A 15694-nucleotide genomic window follows, 5' to 3' on the forward strand; every position below is an offset into this window, starting at 1 on the left:
TGTACACAGCATAGAAGTTCTTCGAGTTCCAAAAAGAGATCATGCGAATGATGTATTATGGAATCAAATCAATTGACTGAGGTGAGTTTTCGACCCAATATCTTGTATATGAAGATATTTTGTATGGAGAAGGTGGCAAGAATAAAGTCACATTCACTGTTACGTATAATGGAGTTGACGTTAGCTGTTCTTGTTTGAGGATTGAGGTCAGTGATATCATGTGCAAGCATGCTCTGAATGTGCTCATATACAATGATCAATCTTCAGTCCCCGATCACTATGTTTTTAGGAGGTGGAGAAATGATGTTAGAAGAAGTGATTCATGCATGAAAATAAATTTTGATGGTTGTACAGTTTTAACTAAACAATGTAGGTACGATGAAATGTGCATATCATTCGTAAGTTTGACAGAATTGGCATCTGAGACCGACCTTTACTATTCCAATGTGATTCAATGGATTGATGTCTCTCTGAAAAATATGACATCTTTGCTCATAGATTGTTCTAATTCAAATGATCCATTAGCCAAAAGAGAAAAGGGACGCCCTTCAAGTGCAATGAAAAGGCAAGCCTTTCAAAAGAAAACATAATATAGGTGTCAACACATCAGGTGGTGCATCGCATTCACATGAAGATGATTTACATTCTGGGATTTGAGCTTATGTTCAATTTAAAGATACACATTAGTTATGTTTTTGTTTTATCATTTTAGCACTACAACAAATTGGACCTATTGCAGCGGTTTTTTTGCTACAATTTTAAAAATTTGTCGCTTCATTTAAAATAGCGACAATTAGCTATGACAGTTTTCAAACCGTCGTTATATTGAAATCATTATTCAAAGGCAGGCTTTAACGAAAGTGTTTTACCCTCTCAACAACCATTATCACTTCTCTTGTCGCTCTTTACCTTCTCTTGCCCTCACTCTCTAGCTTGCCGATCTACATCTCTTTCTCACTCACTCTGTGGCGTGCTCGATCTACATCTCTTGCTCGCTCGATCTAACTCTCTTGCTCACTCGGCTTTCCTCTCTCACACTCGATCTCCTATGATTTTACTCAGGTAATTTTTTGAATTTATCGATCTAACTCTCTTGCTCGATCTACATCTCTTTCTCACCCACTTCGTAATTTTTTGAATTTATCGATTAGGCTATTTTGAATAATTTTTCAAAGAATAGATTAAGGTTTTCTTAGGATTTGGTTGGTTTTGTTGCTCTTTTGGTTTAATTTTGGTTGCTTTATGTGCTTTCGATGTGGTTTGTTGGGGCTATGCTGGTGAAGTCATATAGGTGTATATGTGTGTTATCGGATCTACCTTCCTTGCTGTTGTTACTAATATCATAGTAATAGACATATATGTGAGAGAATTAGGCAGTTGTTGCTCCTCTGGTGTAGGATCCGAAGCACTCATATGGCCCTTGTGTCTTTCTCCCCACCTCTCTGGTTTGGGTCTTAAGATATTGCATGGTTTCCCCACTTAAGATATGATTTGGTTTACTTATTTTCAAACTCTGTTATGTTGTTTTGGCAGTGTACGTGATTGAGTGAAAGGTTAGTGTTTGACTTCTTCAAAACCACAACAATAAATTAATTAGTTAGTTTTTGGGACTCTTGCACCCATGCACATGATTTTATGGCAGATCTTGAAAGATCAACATAATATCCATGATATTCATTGTAGTGATCAACTATTATTTTTGGTGTGACCAACTGATATATTTTTTGGTTCTCTAGTGTTTGTGTGATTTCAGTGGCTCAAGAGTTTTGTTTTGTGCTGCAGGGTTCAGTGTTTGTGGCTCAGGAGTGGTGTTGTATTTGGACATTTGGTGCTTCTTGAAAGGTTATTTCCTAACTAAGTATTACTATTTAGTAATAGTTGCATTGATTAAAAATGATTGATAAAAGTTGGATGGATAAACCACAAAATAGTGTTGCATATAAAAATGGTGTAATTCAATTTATTGACTTTGTTTTTCTAAATATTCCGCAAAATGGAAAAATTGTATGCCCTTGCAAATCTTATGTTAATAGTTATATAAAATATAGAAATGAAGTGTATGATGACTTGATTTGTAATGGAATTTTGATAGGGTACAAAACTTGGTTTTGTCATGGTGAGAGAGATAAATCTAATACTGCATCTCAAGTTGGTGGTACCACTATTGAGTAGACATCACACACACACATTCCAATTAGAAACATGGTAGATGATTTGTTACGTTACAATAATGGTCCTACAAAAATGAATAAAAATGCACAAGAACCAATTATTGGAAGTACTTATATGTCAAATTTCAATGAAACACCAAACTTTGAAAGTAATAAATATTACGATCTACTTAGAAAAAAAAATGAAGAGTTGTACCCAGGGTGTACGACATATTCAAAGCTTGAATTTATTGTAGAGCTTTATCATACTAAAACTATTAGTTCATGGAGTAATAACTCATTTGATAAATTACTGAAAAGATTAGTTCTAGGGATTAAAATACCTGACTCGTACTACGAAACTAGAAAGCTTACAAATGATTTAGTTTGAAATATGAAAAAATCCATGCATGTCCAAATGATTGTATGTTGTATTTCAAAGACAAAAAAACGTGTGAATCATGTTCAATTTGTGGTATGTCTAGATGGGCACCCGAAGATAGCACAACTTTTAGGGCTAAAAAGAAGAAAAGAAAACCAGCAAAAATAGTGCGTTATTTTCCACTTAAAAATAGATTGCAGCAATGGTTCATGTCTTCTAAAATAGTTGAGGATATGAGATGGCATGATAAAGGTCACACTTATAAAGATGGTTTGTTGAGGCACCCCGCTGATTCTGAAGCGTGGAAAGCCTTTGACTCACAACATCCAGATTTTGCCGCTGAACCTCGTAATATTAGATTAGGGTTAGCTAGTGATGGTTTTAATCCATTTGGTAATATGAGCAGTTCTTATAGCACATGGCCAGTGATGTTAATTATTTATAATTTGCCTCCATGGATGTGTATGAAAAACATCCATTATATTGTCAACCCCTATACCAATCCCAAAAATTCCAGGTAATGACATTGATATTTATTTACAACCATTAATTGAAGATTTGAATGAGTTGTGGGATGTTGGTGTTGATACATTTGACGCCTCAACGAAACAGTTTTTTCGTTTGCGTGCAGCTTTGATGTTGACAATTAGTGACTTTTCAAGGTACGATAGCTTGTCTGGGTGGAATACCCACTCACGACTTGCATGCCCATCTTGTACTTACGACACTAATTCTAGGCGGCTTAAACACAGTAAAAAATTTTGTTTTGTAGGATCAAGACGATGGTTACTAGAAGCTCACAATTTTAGGTATGATGCACGATCTTTTATTGGAGGGACTAAACTTAGGCCAATGCCTATTCCACCATCTGGTTCATTAGTTTTAGATAAGTGAAGGAACTAGATGTTGTTTTAGGGAAGAAACCACCTAGTTTAGGTCGAAAAAGAAAGCAACCTATTGAAAGTGGATCGACAAGTAAATCTTCTGTTCAATACTGGAGGAAAAAAGCATTTTTTCAACCTCCCTTATTGGGAACAAAACATTATTCATCACAATTTGGATGTGATGCATATAGAGAAGAATGTGTGTGATAATGTACTAGGTACACTATTGAATGATCCAATGAAAACAAACAATCATTTGAAAGCATGCGAGGATTTGAGGGATTTAGATATAAGGCCTGAACTTTGGCCACAAATGCGTGGGTCAAGTAGAACATCTTTACCCCTGGCTTGTTTCACATTGTCGAATGAGGAAAATGTTTTAGTTTGTAAACTTTTAAAGAGTGTAAAAGTACCTGATGGTTTTGCTTCAAACATCTCTCGGTGTGTTGATATCAAACACCGAAAGATTTTAGGTCTTAAAAGTCATGATTGTCACATTATTTTATGGATCAACTACTACCCTTAGCCATACGAGCAGTATTACCATACAAAGTCAGCTGTGTTATCATTGAATTTTGTTTTTTTTAAAGAACTATGTTCTAAAGTACTTCAGGTGGATGAACTTGAAACTTTGCAAAATCGAATAGTACACACGCTTTGGGCCTGCACACTATCGGTGGATGTATCCGATAGAAATGTATGTTATTATTTCACATTTGACTTCTGGTAACCCATATTGACGTTAAATTTTAGTTTATAATTTCTGAATCTCTTTATTTGTTAGGTATCTTGGCCACTCAAAGTCTTATGTACATAATAGAGCTCATCCCGAGGGTTAATAGACCAAGATGAGTGCATGATAATAATGATTTGGAATCACCTCAAGGATCTTCATGGTTCCCTACATTAGGACAACCAAATGGTGGTTCAAAATCTGAAATTATAGATGAGATCTCTAGGATTAAAGCACATCAATACATTCTATTCAATTGTGAAGAGGTTGACAAGTTTCGGAAGTGAGTAATAGTGAATAATTATTTTTTATTCTTTAATTATCATGCAGCCAATATACCTATTAAACTTCTAATATTATGGACAGAGAATACGAAGCAATTGTTAGGAGACGTAATCGAAATCGTCGACCCCCTCCTAATGAAATTGATCGTATTGTGAATGAAACTTTTCATATATGGTTTAGTTCTCATGTAAGTTTTATTTCCCTCCAAAATTTTCTCTTTTGTTAAATTTATTGCATCTGTTAGGTTCAAAATACTGACCATATTTAATTTACCATCTGTTAGGTTCAAAATATGGGAAATGACATCTCAAAGGAGCTCAGATGGCTTGCCAAAGGACCAAATATTGTGGCAAAACAATTTGATAGTTATAGTATTAATGGGTTTAAATTTCGTACTAAGGGTTGCGAAGAGTTTTTAAAATCTCAGAATAGTGGTGTTGTAGTTACTGCTAAAACTACAAGTTATGCAAGTGTTAGAGATCAAAATCCTGTAGCTGGGGACGTTACATATTACGGTAGAACTAAGAACATAGTTGAATTAGATTATTATGGCGTGTTCAAAGTTCTTTTATTTAAGTGTGATTGGGTTGACACTACTATTGGCACTGGCTTGAAAAAGGATGCCTTTGGGTTCACCCTTGTGAACTTCAAATGTTTAGTACACACTGGTGAGCATATTAGGCACGAACCATTCATTCTTGCTTCTCAAGCTAAGCTGGTGTACTATGTTGAAGATCTCAGGGATAGTGATTGGTGTGTTGTTGTCCATGTGAAACCTAGGGACTTATTTGACATGGGCAACGTAGATTCACAAAATGAGAAGGAGACATATAGTGAGAATGAGCCATATCATTCTCAAAGTGTGGAAAGTATTTTTAAAGATAATGGTGAATCGAGCTCGTTAGAGTAGATGTGGATGGAGAGACACTTAATGAACCCTCTAATGTTGTTTCGAATAATTCCAGTGGTGAAGATATAGATGAAGATGATCTGTAAGTAGAATAACAATGATTGTATACTATGTGATGAATAACATTCATAAAGGTATGCCATTTCGTTTAATATGGTATGTGATTTTATTGATCGCATAAGATTTCCTTCACTTAAATTCACTATTAAGATTATTTGTTTAAAATGTAGGCAATTGAAATGGCAAGAACAAAAAGAAGCCGCCAAATTACAATTTTAACAGAAGAAAAAGCTAGGCTGCAGAGCCAAGCTTTTGGGCCAATTTTTGGGTAGTATTGCTAAAATTGGTGAGATTTGTTCATTGGCAAAAGATGATTGGTGAAAGTTCACCAAACTTGAAATTGAAGAGATGCTTAAAGCTGTGAAGGTATGTAAGTGCCCCATAAAACACAAATAGTCACTTACAAAATTGCTTCACAGAATTTGTCTCTCTAATTTCTCTAAATATGCTACTATTGCCTAATGTACCAAATATGGTTCATGCATACGTTCTTGTTAGATTCTGAAACGCAGTTTCTTTTCTATTTGGCATTTGTTTCTCTATTTTGATTTTACTGTTCAAAGTTTTACTTTTATGGGACACATAATGTGATATTCAGTATTATAAGAAGTTTTGATTTATACTAACATGATAATGTTTAGGGTAAATTCCACTATGATGACTGCTATGATTATTGGGTGGTGAAAACAATTGTAAAAAGATGGAAAGACTACAAATGTCACTTGAAGTCCAACTGCTACTATAAGCATGATACTGTGGAAGAAATGATTCGTAGTACACCAGAAGATGTAGATGAAGGGCAATGGGCAACTCTAGTATGCTTTTGGAATTCAAAGAAGGGAAAGATATATATATTAAGTGTTAAATTGTTGTCGTGCATCATTTTTTCATGTAAGTTTTTCCTAAAGTTAACAAAGTATGATTTCTATATTTCTGAATGTAGAAACGTAGTACCATCAACGCAAATAATAGAAAGAAGCAGAAGATTGCTCACACTTCTGGGACTAAAAGTTTTGCTATGAAAGCTAAAGAGATGGTAGTAGATGGCTTACTATTATTTAATTAATTAGGCAATATATCTATATAAAGCATGTGTATCATATTAATATATTATTCTATCATCATGCTTGACAGAGAGAGAAAACTGGTCACCAACCAAGTCGAGCTGAATTATTTATTGAGACGCATAAGAAGAAGACTGGGGGTTACGCTAATGATGAGATCGCAGTTGTTGTGGTAAATATTATCGATATTTGTGTAATTTAATATCCATATGATGTTATGTTGGCATTTACTGGCTGCTCAAATAATATAAATTCTATAGGATAAACTTACCGCAACAATGGGGGCTACATCTTCGGAACCATCACAAACCACATCTATTGCTTTAGAGGATGATGCATATGCTCAGGTTTTTGGAAAGGAACATGCTGGACGTGTATGAGGTATTGGCACAAGACTTCCTCCATCCCAAGTGTTTGGAACTAGCTTTCGTGCTCGCTTTAATGGGATGTCATTCACTTCTACAAATAGTGGAGAGATGCAAGAGTTGAAATCCATGATGATGACGATGATGAATCAACTTGGTCAAGTAACTCACCGGATCAATGCTATAGAGACTCCAAATCGTCATGGACAGGTATATTTAGAACATGTTCAAACAAAATAAATAATGTGATATTCAGTATTATAAGAAGTTTTGATTTATACTAACATGATAATGTTTAGGGTAAATTCCACTATGATGACTGCTATGATTATTGGGTGGTGAAAACAATTGTAAAAAGATGGAAAGACTACAAATGTCACTTGAAGTCCAACTGCTACTATAAGCATGATACTGTGGAAGAAATGATTCGTAGTACACCAGAAGATGTAGATGAAGGGCAATGGGCAACTCTAGTATGCTTTTGGAATTCAAAGAAGGGAAAGGTATATATATTAAGTGTTAAATTGTTGTCGTGCATCATTTTTCATGTAAGTTTTTCCTCAAGTTAACAAAGTATGATTTCTATATTTCTGAATGTAGAAGCGTAGTACCGTCAACACAAATAATAGAAAGAAGCAGAAGATTGCTCACACTTCTGGGACTAAAAGTTTTGCTATGAAAGCTAAAGAGATGGTAGTAGATGGCTTACTATTATTTTATTAATTGGGCAATATATATATATAAGGCATGTGTATCATATTAATATATTATTCTATCATCATGCTTGATAAAGAGAGAAAACTGGTCACCAACCAAGTCGAGCTGAATTATTTATTAAGACGCATAAGAAGAAGATTGGGGGTTACGCTAATGATGAGACCGCAGTTGTTGTGGTAAATATTATCGATATTTGTGTAATTTAATATCCATATGATGTTATGTTGGCATTACTGGCTGCTCAAATAATATAAATTCTATAGGATAAACTTACCGCAACAATGAGGGCTACATCTTCGGAACCATCACAAACCACATCTATTGCTTTAGAGGATGATGCATATGCTCAGGTTTTTGGAAAGGAACATGCTGGACGTGTATGAGGTATTGGCACAAGACTTCCTCCATCCCAAGTGTTTGGAACTAGCTTTCGTGCTCGCTTTAATGGGATGTCACACTTCTACAAATAGTGGAGAGATGCAAGAGTTGAAATCCATGATGATGACGATGATGAATCAACTTGGTCAAGTAACTCACCGGATCAATGCTATAGAGACTCCAAATCGTCATGGACAGGTATATTTAGAACATGTTCAAACAAAATAAATAATGTGATATTCAGTATTATAAGAAGTTTTGATTTATACTAACATGATAATGTTTAGGGTAAATTCCACTATGATGACTGCTATGATTATTGGGTGGTGAAAACAATTGTAAAAAGATGGAAAGACTACAAATGTCACTTGAAGTCCAACTGCTACTATAAGCATGATACTGTGGAAGAAATGATTCGTAGTACACCAGAAGATGTAGATGAAGGGCAATGGGCAACTCTAGTATGCTTTTGGAATTCAAAGAAGGGAAAGGTATATATATTAAGTGTTAAATTGTTGTCGTGCATCATTTTTCATGTAAGTTTTTCCTCAAGTTAACAAAGTATGATTTCTATATTTCTGAATGTAGAAGCGTAGTACCGTCAACACAAATAATAGAAAGAAGCAGAAGATTGCTCACACTTCTGGGACTAAAAGTTTTGCTATGAAAGCTAAAGAGATGGTAGTAGATGGCTTACTATTATTTTATTAATTGGGCAATATATATATATATATATATATGAGGCATGTGTATCATATTAATATATTATTCTATCATCATGCTTGATAAAGAGAGAAAACTGGTCACCAACCAAGTCGAGCTGAATTATTTATTAAGACGCATAAGAAGAAGATTGGGGGTTACGCTAATGATGAGACCGCAGTTGTTGTGGTAAATATTATCGATATTTGTGTAATTTAATATCCATATGATGTTATGTTGGCATTATTGGCTGCTCAAATAATATAAATTCTATAGGATAAACTTACCGCAACAATGGGGGCTACATCTTCGGAACCATCACAAACCACATCTATTGCTTTAGAGGATGATGCATATGCTCAGGTTTTTGGAAAGGAACATGCTGGACGTGTATGAGGTATTGGCACAAGACTTCCTCCATCCCAAGTGTTTGGAACTAGCTTTCGTGCTCGCTTTAATGGGATGTCACACTTCTACAAATAGTGGAGAGATGCAAGAGTTGAAATCCATGATGATGACGATGATGAATCAACTTGGTCAAGTAACTCACCGGATCAATGCTATAGAGACTCCAAATCGTCATGGACAGGTATATTTAGAACATGTTCAAACAAAATAAATTTCTAAGTTGTTTTATCTTACCTCAATTTATTTGTTAATTTTACAGGCACCTGATGCATGCAGTGGATATAGGAGATTCTCATCTTCAAGTTATGATCCTCAAGATGGATCCACTCAATAGGCCTTTCATTTGTCACTGCCTGGGATCAATGAGAAGTGTTTGTTGAATGATTCAGACATTTTTTGTGTTTCTCAAGACTATTTTAGCTTTTGCCTATTGACAGTGTACTACATACTAGCTATTTCTTTAAGTTTGTAAGTTTTTGTAGACCATTTTGAATTGTTTTTATCCAAAGAAAGATGATTTTTAGTTGCTTAATATGTTTGTATATTGTGGTTATACTTTAATTGAAAGTTGATACAGTCATCAATATATAGCATTTTTATCTGTATGGATTGAAATTGGGAGGTGGCCTAAGAAATAGCTTCCGTATAAAATGATGGGATTTTTACGGCAGTTTGGTTCATAAACCGTCCCAAACATTAACAATTTCTTTTTTGAATTTGTCAATGTAATTGCGGCGGTTTGAATTGTCACGTACTTAGCGGCGGTTTTTAGATAAAAAAAACCGTCGTAACAGTTTAGAGAATACAAAACGAAAAAGAAATCAATTGTGGCGGTTACAACCATCGCAAATTATTTTAGCGACGGTTATTCCGATGGTTATCAAAAACGTCGTAATAGGTACAACGACACAAGCTATTACGACGGTTTGAAAACCACTAGTAAATACATTTAGCAGAGATTTTTTAGGGATTTAGCGGCGGCGGTTAAAACCGCCGCTATAGACCCTTTTTGTTGTAGTGTAGTATGCGTGATATTTTATATTTGTGCTCTTTTGAGAATACAATTTGTCTGTGTATCCTTGATGAAGTTTTCATACTAAAGTCAATGTTTATTGGACGAAGAGTGTTATTACATGCATATATTATGTATTTATTACGTTGATATTTTTGTCTATTTCATGTTGATAATTTTGTCAAAATTCTTGAAAACTCATGTTATGTGTATTAACAATATCAACATGTTATCAGGGATTTAGGTATAATGTTTATCTATTACGGTATAGAGTTTAGGGTTTTAGTGTTTAGGGTTTAGGTTTCAGGGTTTAGGGTTATAGGGTTTTAGTGTTTAGGGTTTAGGGTTCAGGGTTTTAGGGTTTTAGTGTTTAGGGCTTAGGGTTTAGGGTTTTAGGGTTTAAGTGTTTAGGGTTTTAGGATTTTAGTTTCTAAGGTTTCAGTGTTAATGGTTTAGGGTTTTAGTGTTTAGGTTTAGCAGTTAGGGTTTAGTGTTTAGGGTTTAGGAAAATGTTTTATGTTAGGGTTTCTCGACGAAGAGTGTTGGTTCATTTAGATATTATGTTATTATCGAAGAGTTCTTTTATGCACATCTAATTTACGCATTTAAAATACGTACGCACCACTTTTTAAGGGTTTAAATGAATGAAATGATAAGTGGGACCCACTACTTTGTGTCCCACATGTTTCAAATCAGTGATGAAAACGTAGGTGCGTATTTTAAGTGCATAAATTAGGTGCGCATAGAAGAATTTCTCGTAATTATGAATTTGAACAATGTAACTGTTCAACATAGGGTTGAGGGTTTAGGATGATTTTTTTTGTCAAAATTCTTAAAAAGTCGTGTTATGTGTAATAACAATATCAGAACAAGTAATAGAAATATTATGATGTTTAATAGTAGGGTCCCAACATGTAATTTGAGTGAAAGATAACATAATAAAGCTGTAAGCTTATCCATCAAAATAGTCCAGACATTTACGTTAATAGCTCAATTTACTGTCCAAAATGTTGCATATGTCCTAAAAGACAACGGATGATTACCTTCGAATCATTTGGAATGCATTGTATAAATTGACATCCCATAAGTAGGTTTTGTCATTCAAAAATTGATGAACCAATTTCAATTCCAGATATGGAAAGGCTATACACAATGCCAGTGCCCAACAACACTCACGTGGATGAAAGTGTGTATACTGGACCAGAACGATGATTTTAGCACGATGACATGCTTCGCATCACGCTAGCTCCACAAAGCCGTCCGAACACCCTTTTGGGTCATCTGGATTGGGAAACTAGGTAGAATTTCTTATTTTTATGAAAGCTGTCCAGACACCTCCATGGGTCGTCCGGACAGATGCTCGTGATCTATACACCCAAGAATAGATTTTGAGAGAGGCTTTTGGGCATTTATCAATTGTAAATAATAGGGGACGATTTTGTAAGGGTATATAGGTAACTTTAGTCATAGGAAAGAGGTTACAACCCCAATCCAAGGTTTTCTCCTCATCTCTCATTCATTCCAAGTTTTGCCTCTTTCTTGTTTGAGGTTTTCTCTCAACTACTCTCTAGATTTTCTTGCTTTCTCTATTGATTTTGCGTAAACTCTGGTTTTAATTAATAAAATTGGATGTTTAATACCAAGATCATGAGTGGATAGTTCGTTTATCTATTCTATAATCCCAATTGATGGATGTGATGTTCGATTGTTCAAGATATGTTCGTAGATCCGTAGTTTTTGTTCTCTCTTGTGATTTTGTGATAGTTATGCTTTGGGTATCTATAAATGAGTATGCTATTACTGTGATTGATAGACTTAGAGTCTGAATCTTATTCGATAACTAAGTTAAGCCCCTAGCGAAACATTAATTCATAATATATGGTATGTTGTGTTATAAGCATTTCATCGATGGTTTAGAGGTCTGATTCGGCATGTTTGTATGAAATTAGTATGGTGGACATCCATGGGAAGGACTAGAAAACTTTAAAAATTATAAACAAAATATTTTTTCAGAACTACTAAACTTGCGTCAGGTATAAGTTTCACCAAACACCTAAAAAACTTATTCACAGTTTATAGTCTGACTTATTTTTCACAGTTTATAAGGTATCTTATTTTGACAACTACCAAACTGAGTCAATGTAAGAATGCTTTTTTCTAACGACCAATAAAGTTAAGTTCACGATTTAGTTTCTATGGCATGCTTCTATTGACTCTAAATAATAAATATTGACGAAGAAGAAGAGAAGTTCATAAATACCCCGCGTTAAACACAGACTATGCATCAACAAATTTTGCTGCTTTCCTACCATGAATCCAATCAATTATCATTAGCCCAATGTGGGCTTGAGCCAAGGGTTTTTGGAAAAGTAGCACCTCTCAATAACACATTTGGAAAACTAACCCACTTTTTTAAAGACATGAAATCCAACACTTTCTCCAAATGAATTGACACAAATACCCTCAAGACATTGGAACAACATCGTTTTGGTTCAAAGGCCGGCCTTCACTTCCCGCGACATCCTTCACCTTCTTCTTTCTTTTTTCACGTTCTTTTTCGACGATTTCCGATAGTCTCCATTCTCGAATACACTGTCATATACGATTTCTGCCACATTCGACCTGGTACAGCATGGGTATGTTATGTATTATTTAATGTTGTATTTGTGGTTCGTTCCAGTAAACAGTGATCACGGTTTGTGTTTTTTATTTTAGCAGTGGTGGGTGCTTAGGGTTTTAGTTTTTCCTGCTATAGGGTTTCCATATTTCATTAGTGTTTATGGGTTTAGGGTTCCAGTATGTTGTTAGTGGATTTGGGTATGATAGGTTGGTGTTCGAGTTTTATGGGTTGATGTTCTGAGTTTTATTGGTTGATGTTCGAGTTTTCTGGGTTGACTGTTCGGGTAAATAGATTATCCTGTTCGAGTATTTTAGTTTGATTATTTGAGTAAATATGGTTTGATTGTTCGAGTAAATATGGTTTGATGTTCGAGTATTTGAGTTTGACTGTTCGAGTAAATATGATTTCCTGTTCGAGTATTTTAGTTTGACTGTTCGAGTAAATATGATTTCCTGTTTGAGTATTTTAGTTTGACTGTTCGAGTAAATATGGGTTCCTGTTCGAGTATTATTAATTTTGTGTTTTAATTAATTATCTCATGTAGACTATCTGATAAGTGAGGAGCAACATTTCCCCGCCCGGGTAACCACCTTTTCAAACATATCAGTTGTTACCACTTCAATTAAATTGAAGTTGAATGAGGAGCAACTTGAGGTTTTTAGGCAATCATGCTTTGGCATGATGCTTGATGTACATGACATCAGTTGTTCTTCACAACTGATACACCAGCTTCTACTACGTCAAATTGTTTCTCCCCAGGGTGATTTTGGAGAAAGATTGCATTTCAATATTGGTGGAAAGAAGTGCACATTTGGTATTGAAGATTTTGCGATTATCACCGGACTATTATGTACTGAATCTATGCCCGATGTGTCAAGTCTGGTTGATACATCTGTTAATAGGCTAAAATCCCTTTATTTTGAAGAAAAATGTGGAAAGGATGACGAGGGTGAAAAGGATGATGAGGGAAAGGATGATGAGGGTGAAAAGAATGATGAGGGAAAGGATGATGAGGATAAAAAAGAGGATCAGGAGGGAACGCATGATACAGATAAAGAGGAGGAGGATAATGAGGGAAAGACAGTTTCCCCTGTTAGACATGACGATGATGTTGAGGATGCAGCCGTAGTTGCTGGATTGATGGATCTCACAGAACAAGTGTTTGAACAGCCAATGATAGACAAAAGTTCAATTGGAGTTGAAGAGATTCCAAAAGCCAACTACACATTTACACGGAGAACAAAAAGAGGTTCCACATCGAGACGTGCAAATATATATAATCCAATGCGAAAAGAGTGTCAATCACAAGAGAGAAGCACCAACAAAAATATTGATGGTCCTTGGCCAATCAATTTAAAGAGGTCGTATTCGAATCTTTGGAGACAATGATTGGAAGCATGGGTAAGAAACAGGGATGAGGATACATGTTATTTGGTTGTTGGTGGAACGAAGTTATACAAAAATTGGTTTATCACCGCAATGACACCCGATTACTGGTTGACAAACCAGGTAACATATATATAACCATATGAAAAAAAAAATTTATTCCTAATAGTTACTTATAGTTATCTTTGATTATGTAGCATATGGACGTGGCAATGTACCTCCTCATGAAGACGATCAAGCAATACCCTGCCATATTCAATAAGAAGGTTGTGCTACTGGACACTATATTCACTGTAAGTATTTATAGGTGTGTTCGTGTATGTTTGTTTGATGTTCGAGTTGTTGAACTTGATGTTCGAGTATTTTAGATCACATGTTCGAGTTTTTTAAGTTACATGTTCGAGTATTTTAGATCACATGTTCGAGTATTTTAGTCAGATGTTCGAGTATTTTAGTTCACATGTTCGAGTATTTTAGTCAGATGTTCGAGTATTTTAGCCAGATGTTCGAGTATTTTTATTTCACATGTTCGAGTATTTTAGTTCACGTGTTCGAGTATTTGAGAAAAAATAATATAGTACATTTTACAGGTATCAGTTGAATCCCACTTTAATGAGTTCATTAAAGATCCTCATAATGTTGGAGAATGGGACAAACATGAAGTCTTTGAGCACTATATTTCTGGAAAAAACCCTAAAGGGTCCATACCATTGAATGGTGTAGATTACATTTACTTTCCCATGAATTGGAGAAATATCCATTGGGTTGCAATTGAGGTTGAAGTTGGCAACAAATGGATCAATGTATATGATCAAAAAATTTCAATCACCAACAAGGAGGATTGCAATAATCATATGAAACCCTTGAGGACTATGTTGCCATACATCCTTCGTATGGGTGGGATTGATGCAGGAGTCGCCCCATGGCCTGCTCATAGATTGCAAGATGTTCCTCAGCAAGAGACCGGGTAAATGTTTCCAGTGTTAGATAAATTTTTCATGGTGGTTAACGTTTATATATTTTTGTAACATATATGCTATCTTATTTTTTGCAGGGGAGATTGTGGGATGTTCACAATAAAATTTATAGAGGTATTAAGTGCAGGAATGCCAATACAACTTATTAATCAGAAAGACATGACGTTTTACAGGAAGAAATTCACAGTCGAGTCATACGGACAACATTTTTAACATACTTTTGTAAATACTTATTTCTATCCTATTAAATTGTATATAACTCAATGTAATACAAATATTGGTTCGAGTAATACAAGGTACATTTGTTCGAGTAATTATCTTGTATGATCGAGTAATATACTATAAGGTATATTTGTTCGAGTACTTTTCTTATTTGATCGAGTAATATAATATTCACATGTTCGAGTAACCGATTAAATGATCGGGTAATTGGTGTGTTGGTTCGACTAAATGAATAAATGTTGTTCGAGCATTTGTTGAGTTTATTCGAGTATTTAGGTGTACCATTTAGCGTATTTGTTGGGTCTATTTGAGTAATTGGTGGCCCATTTCAAGTATTTGTTGAGTCTATTCGAGTAAATGCTGGCCCATTTCGAGTATTTGTTGATTCTATTCGAGTAATTGGTGGCCCATTTCGAGTAATTGTAGAGTCTATTCGAGT

General features: G+C 34.9%; 3 protein-coding genes across 6 annotated transcripts; all 3 read left to right on the forward strand.

The window, feature by feature from the left end:
* Positions 1-4449: 4449 nt before the first annotated feature.
* LOC119999044 lies at positions 4450-6244 on the forward strand. Of its 2 annotated transcripts, XR_005468336.1 has the most exons (3): positions 4450-4621; positions 4718-5770; positions 6046-6244. XR_005468336.1 is itself a non-coding variant. In XM_038846538.1 (2 exons), the coding sequence occupies exons 1-2, from the start codon at positions 4508-4510 to the stop codon at positions 5342-5344; spliced, it is 741 nt and encodes a 246-aa protein (XP_038702466.1). In that variant the 5' UTR covers positions 4450-4507; the 3' UTR covers positions 5345-5974. The 2 variants fall into 2 exon arrangements, 1 of the variants encoding a protein (XP_038702466.1); XM_038846538.1 differs by lacking the exon at positions 6046-6244 and having other exon boundaries at positions 4718-5974.
* LOC119999045 lies at positions 6245-9479 on the forward strand. 3 transcript variants are annotated; one of them, XR_005468338.1, is made up of 12 exons: positions 6245-6295; positions 6539-6640; positions 6729-7043; positions 7133-7336; positions 7434-7526; positions 7627-7726; positions 7814-8126; positions 8216-8419; positions 8517-8609; positions 8720-8819; positions 8907-9219; positions 9298-9479. XR_005468338.1 is itself a non-coding variant. In XM_038846540.1 (9 exons), exons 4-7 carry the CDS (start codon positions 7884-7886, stop codon positions 8750-8752), a joined length of 573 nt encoding a protein of 190 aa, XP_038702468.1. In that variant the 5' UTR covers positions 7080-7336; positions 7434-7526; positions 7627-7726; positions 7814-7883; the 3' UTR covers positions 8753-8819; positions 8907-9219; positions 9298-9479. The 3 variants fall into 3 exon arrangements, 1 of the variants encoding a protein (XP_038702468.1); XR_005468337.1 differs by lacking the exon at positions 6245-6295 and adding an exon at positions 6348-6440; XM_038846540.1 differs by lacking the exons at positions 6245-6295; positions 6539-6640; positions 6729-7043 and having other exon boundaries at positions 7080-7336.
* A 4670-nt stretch (positions 9480-14149) lies between these two features.
* Positions 14150-15246, forward strand: LOC119998565 (ubiquitin-like-specific protease 1A). Its single transcript, XM_038845913.1, has 4 exons — positions 14150-14179; positions 14254-14349; positions 14647-15023; positions 15111-15246. The coding sequence occupies exons 1-4, from the start codon at positions 14150-14152 to the stop codon at positions 15244-15246; spliced, it is 639 nt and encodes a 212-aa protein (XP_038701841.1).
* Positions 15247-15694: the final 448 nt, after the last annotated feature.

The sequence above is a fragment of the Tripterygium wilfordii genome, chromosome 5 (assembly GCF_013401445.1).
Source record: "Tripterygium wilfordii isolate XIE 37 chromosome 5, ASM1340144v1, whole genome shotgun sequence".
NCBI lineage: Eukaryota > Viridiplantae > Streptophyta > Magnoliopsida > Celastrales > Celastraceae > Tripterygium > Tripterygium wilfordii.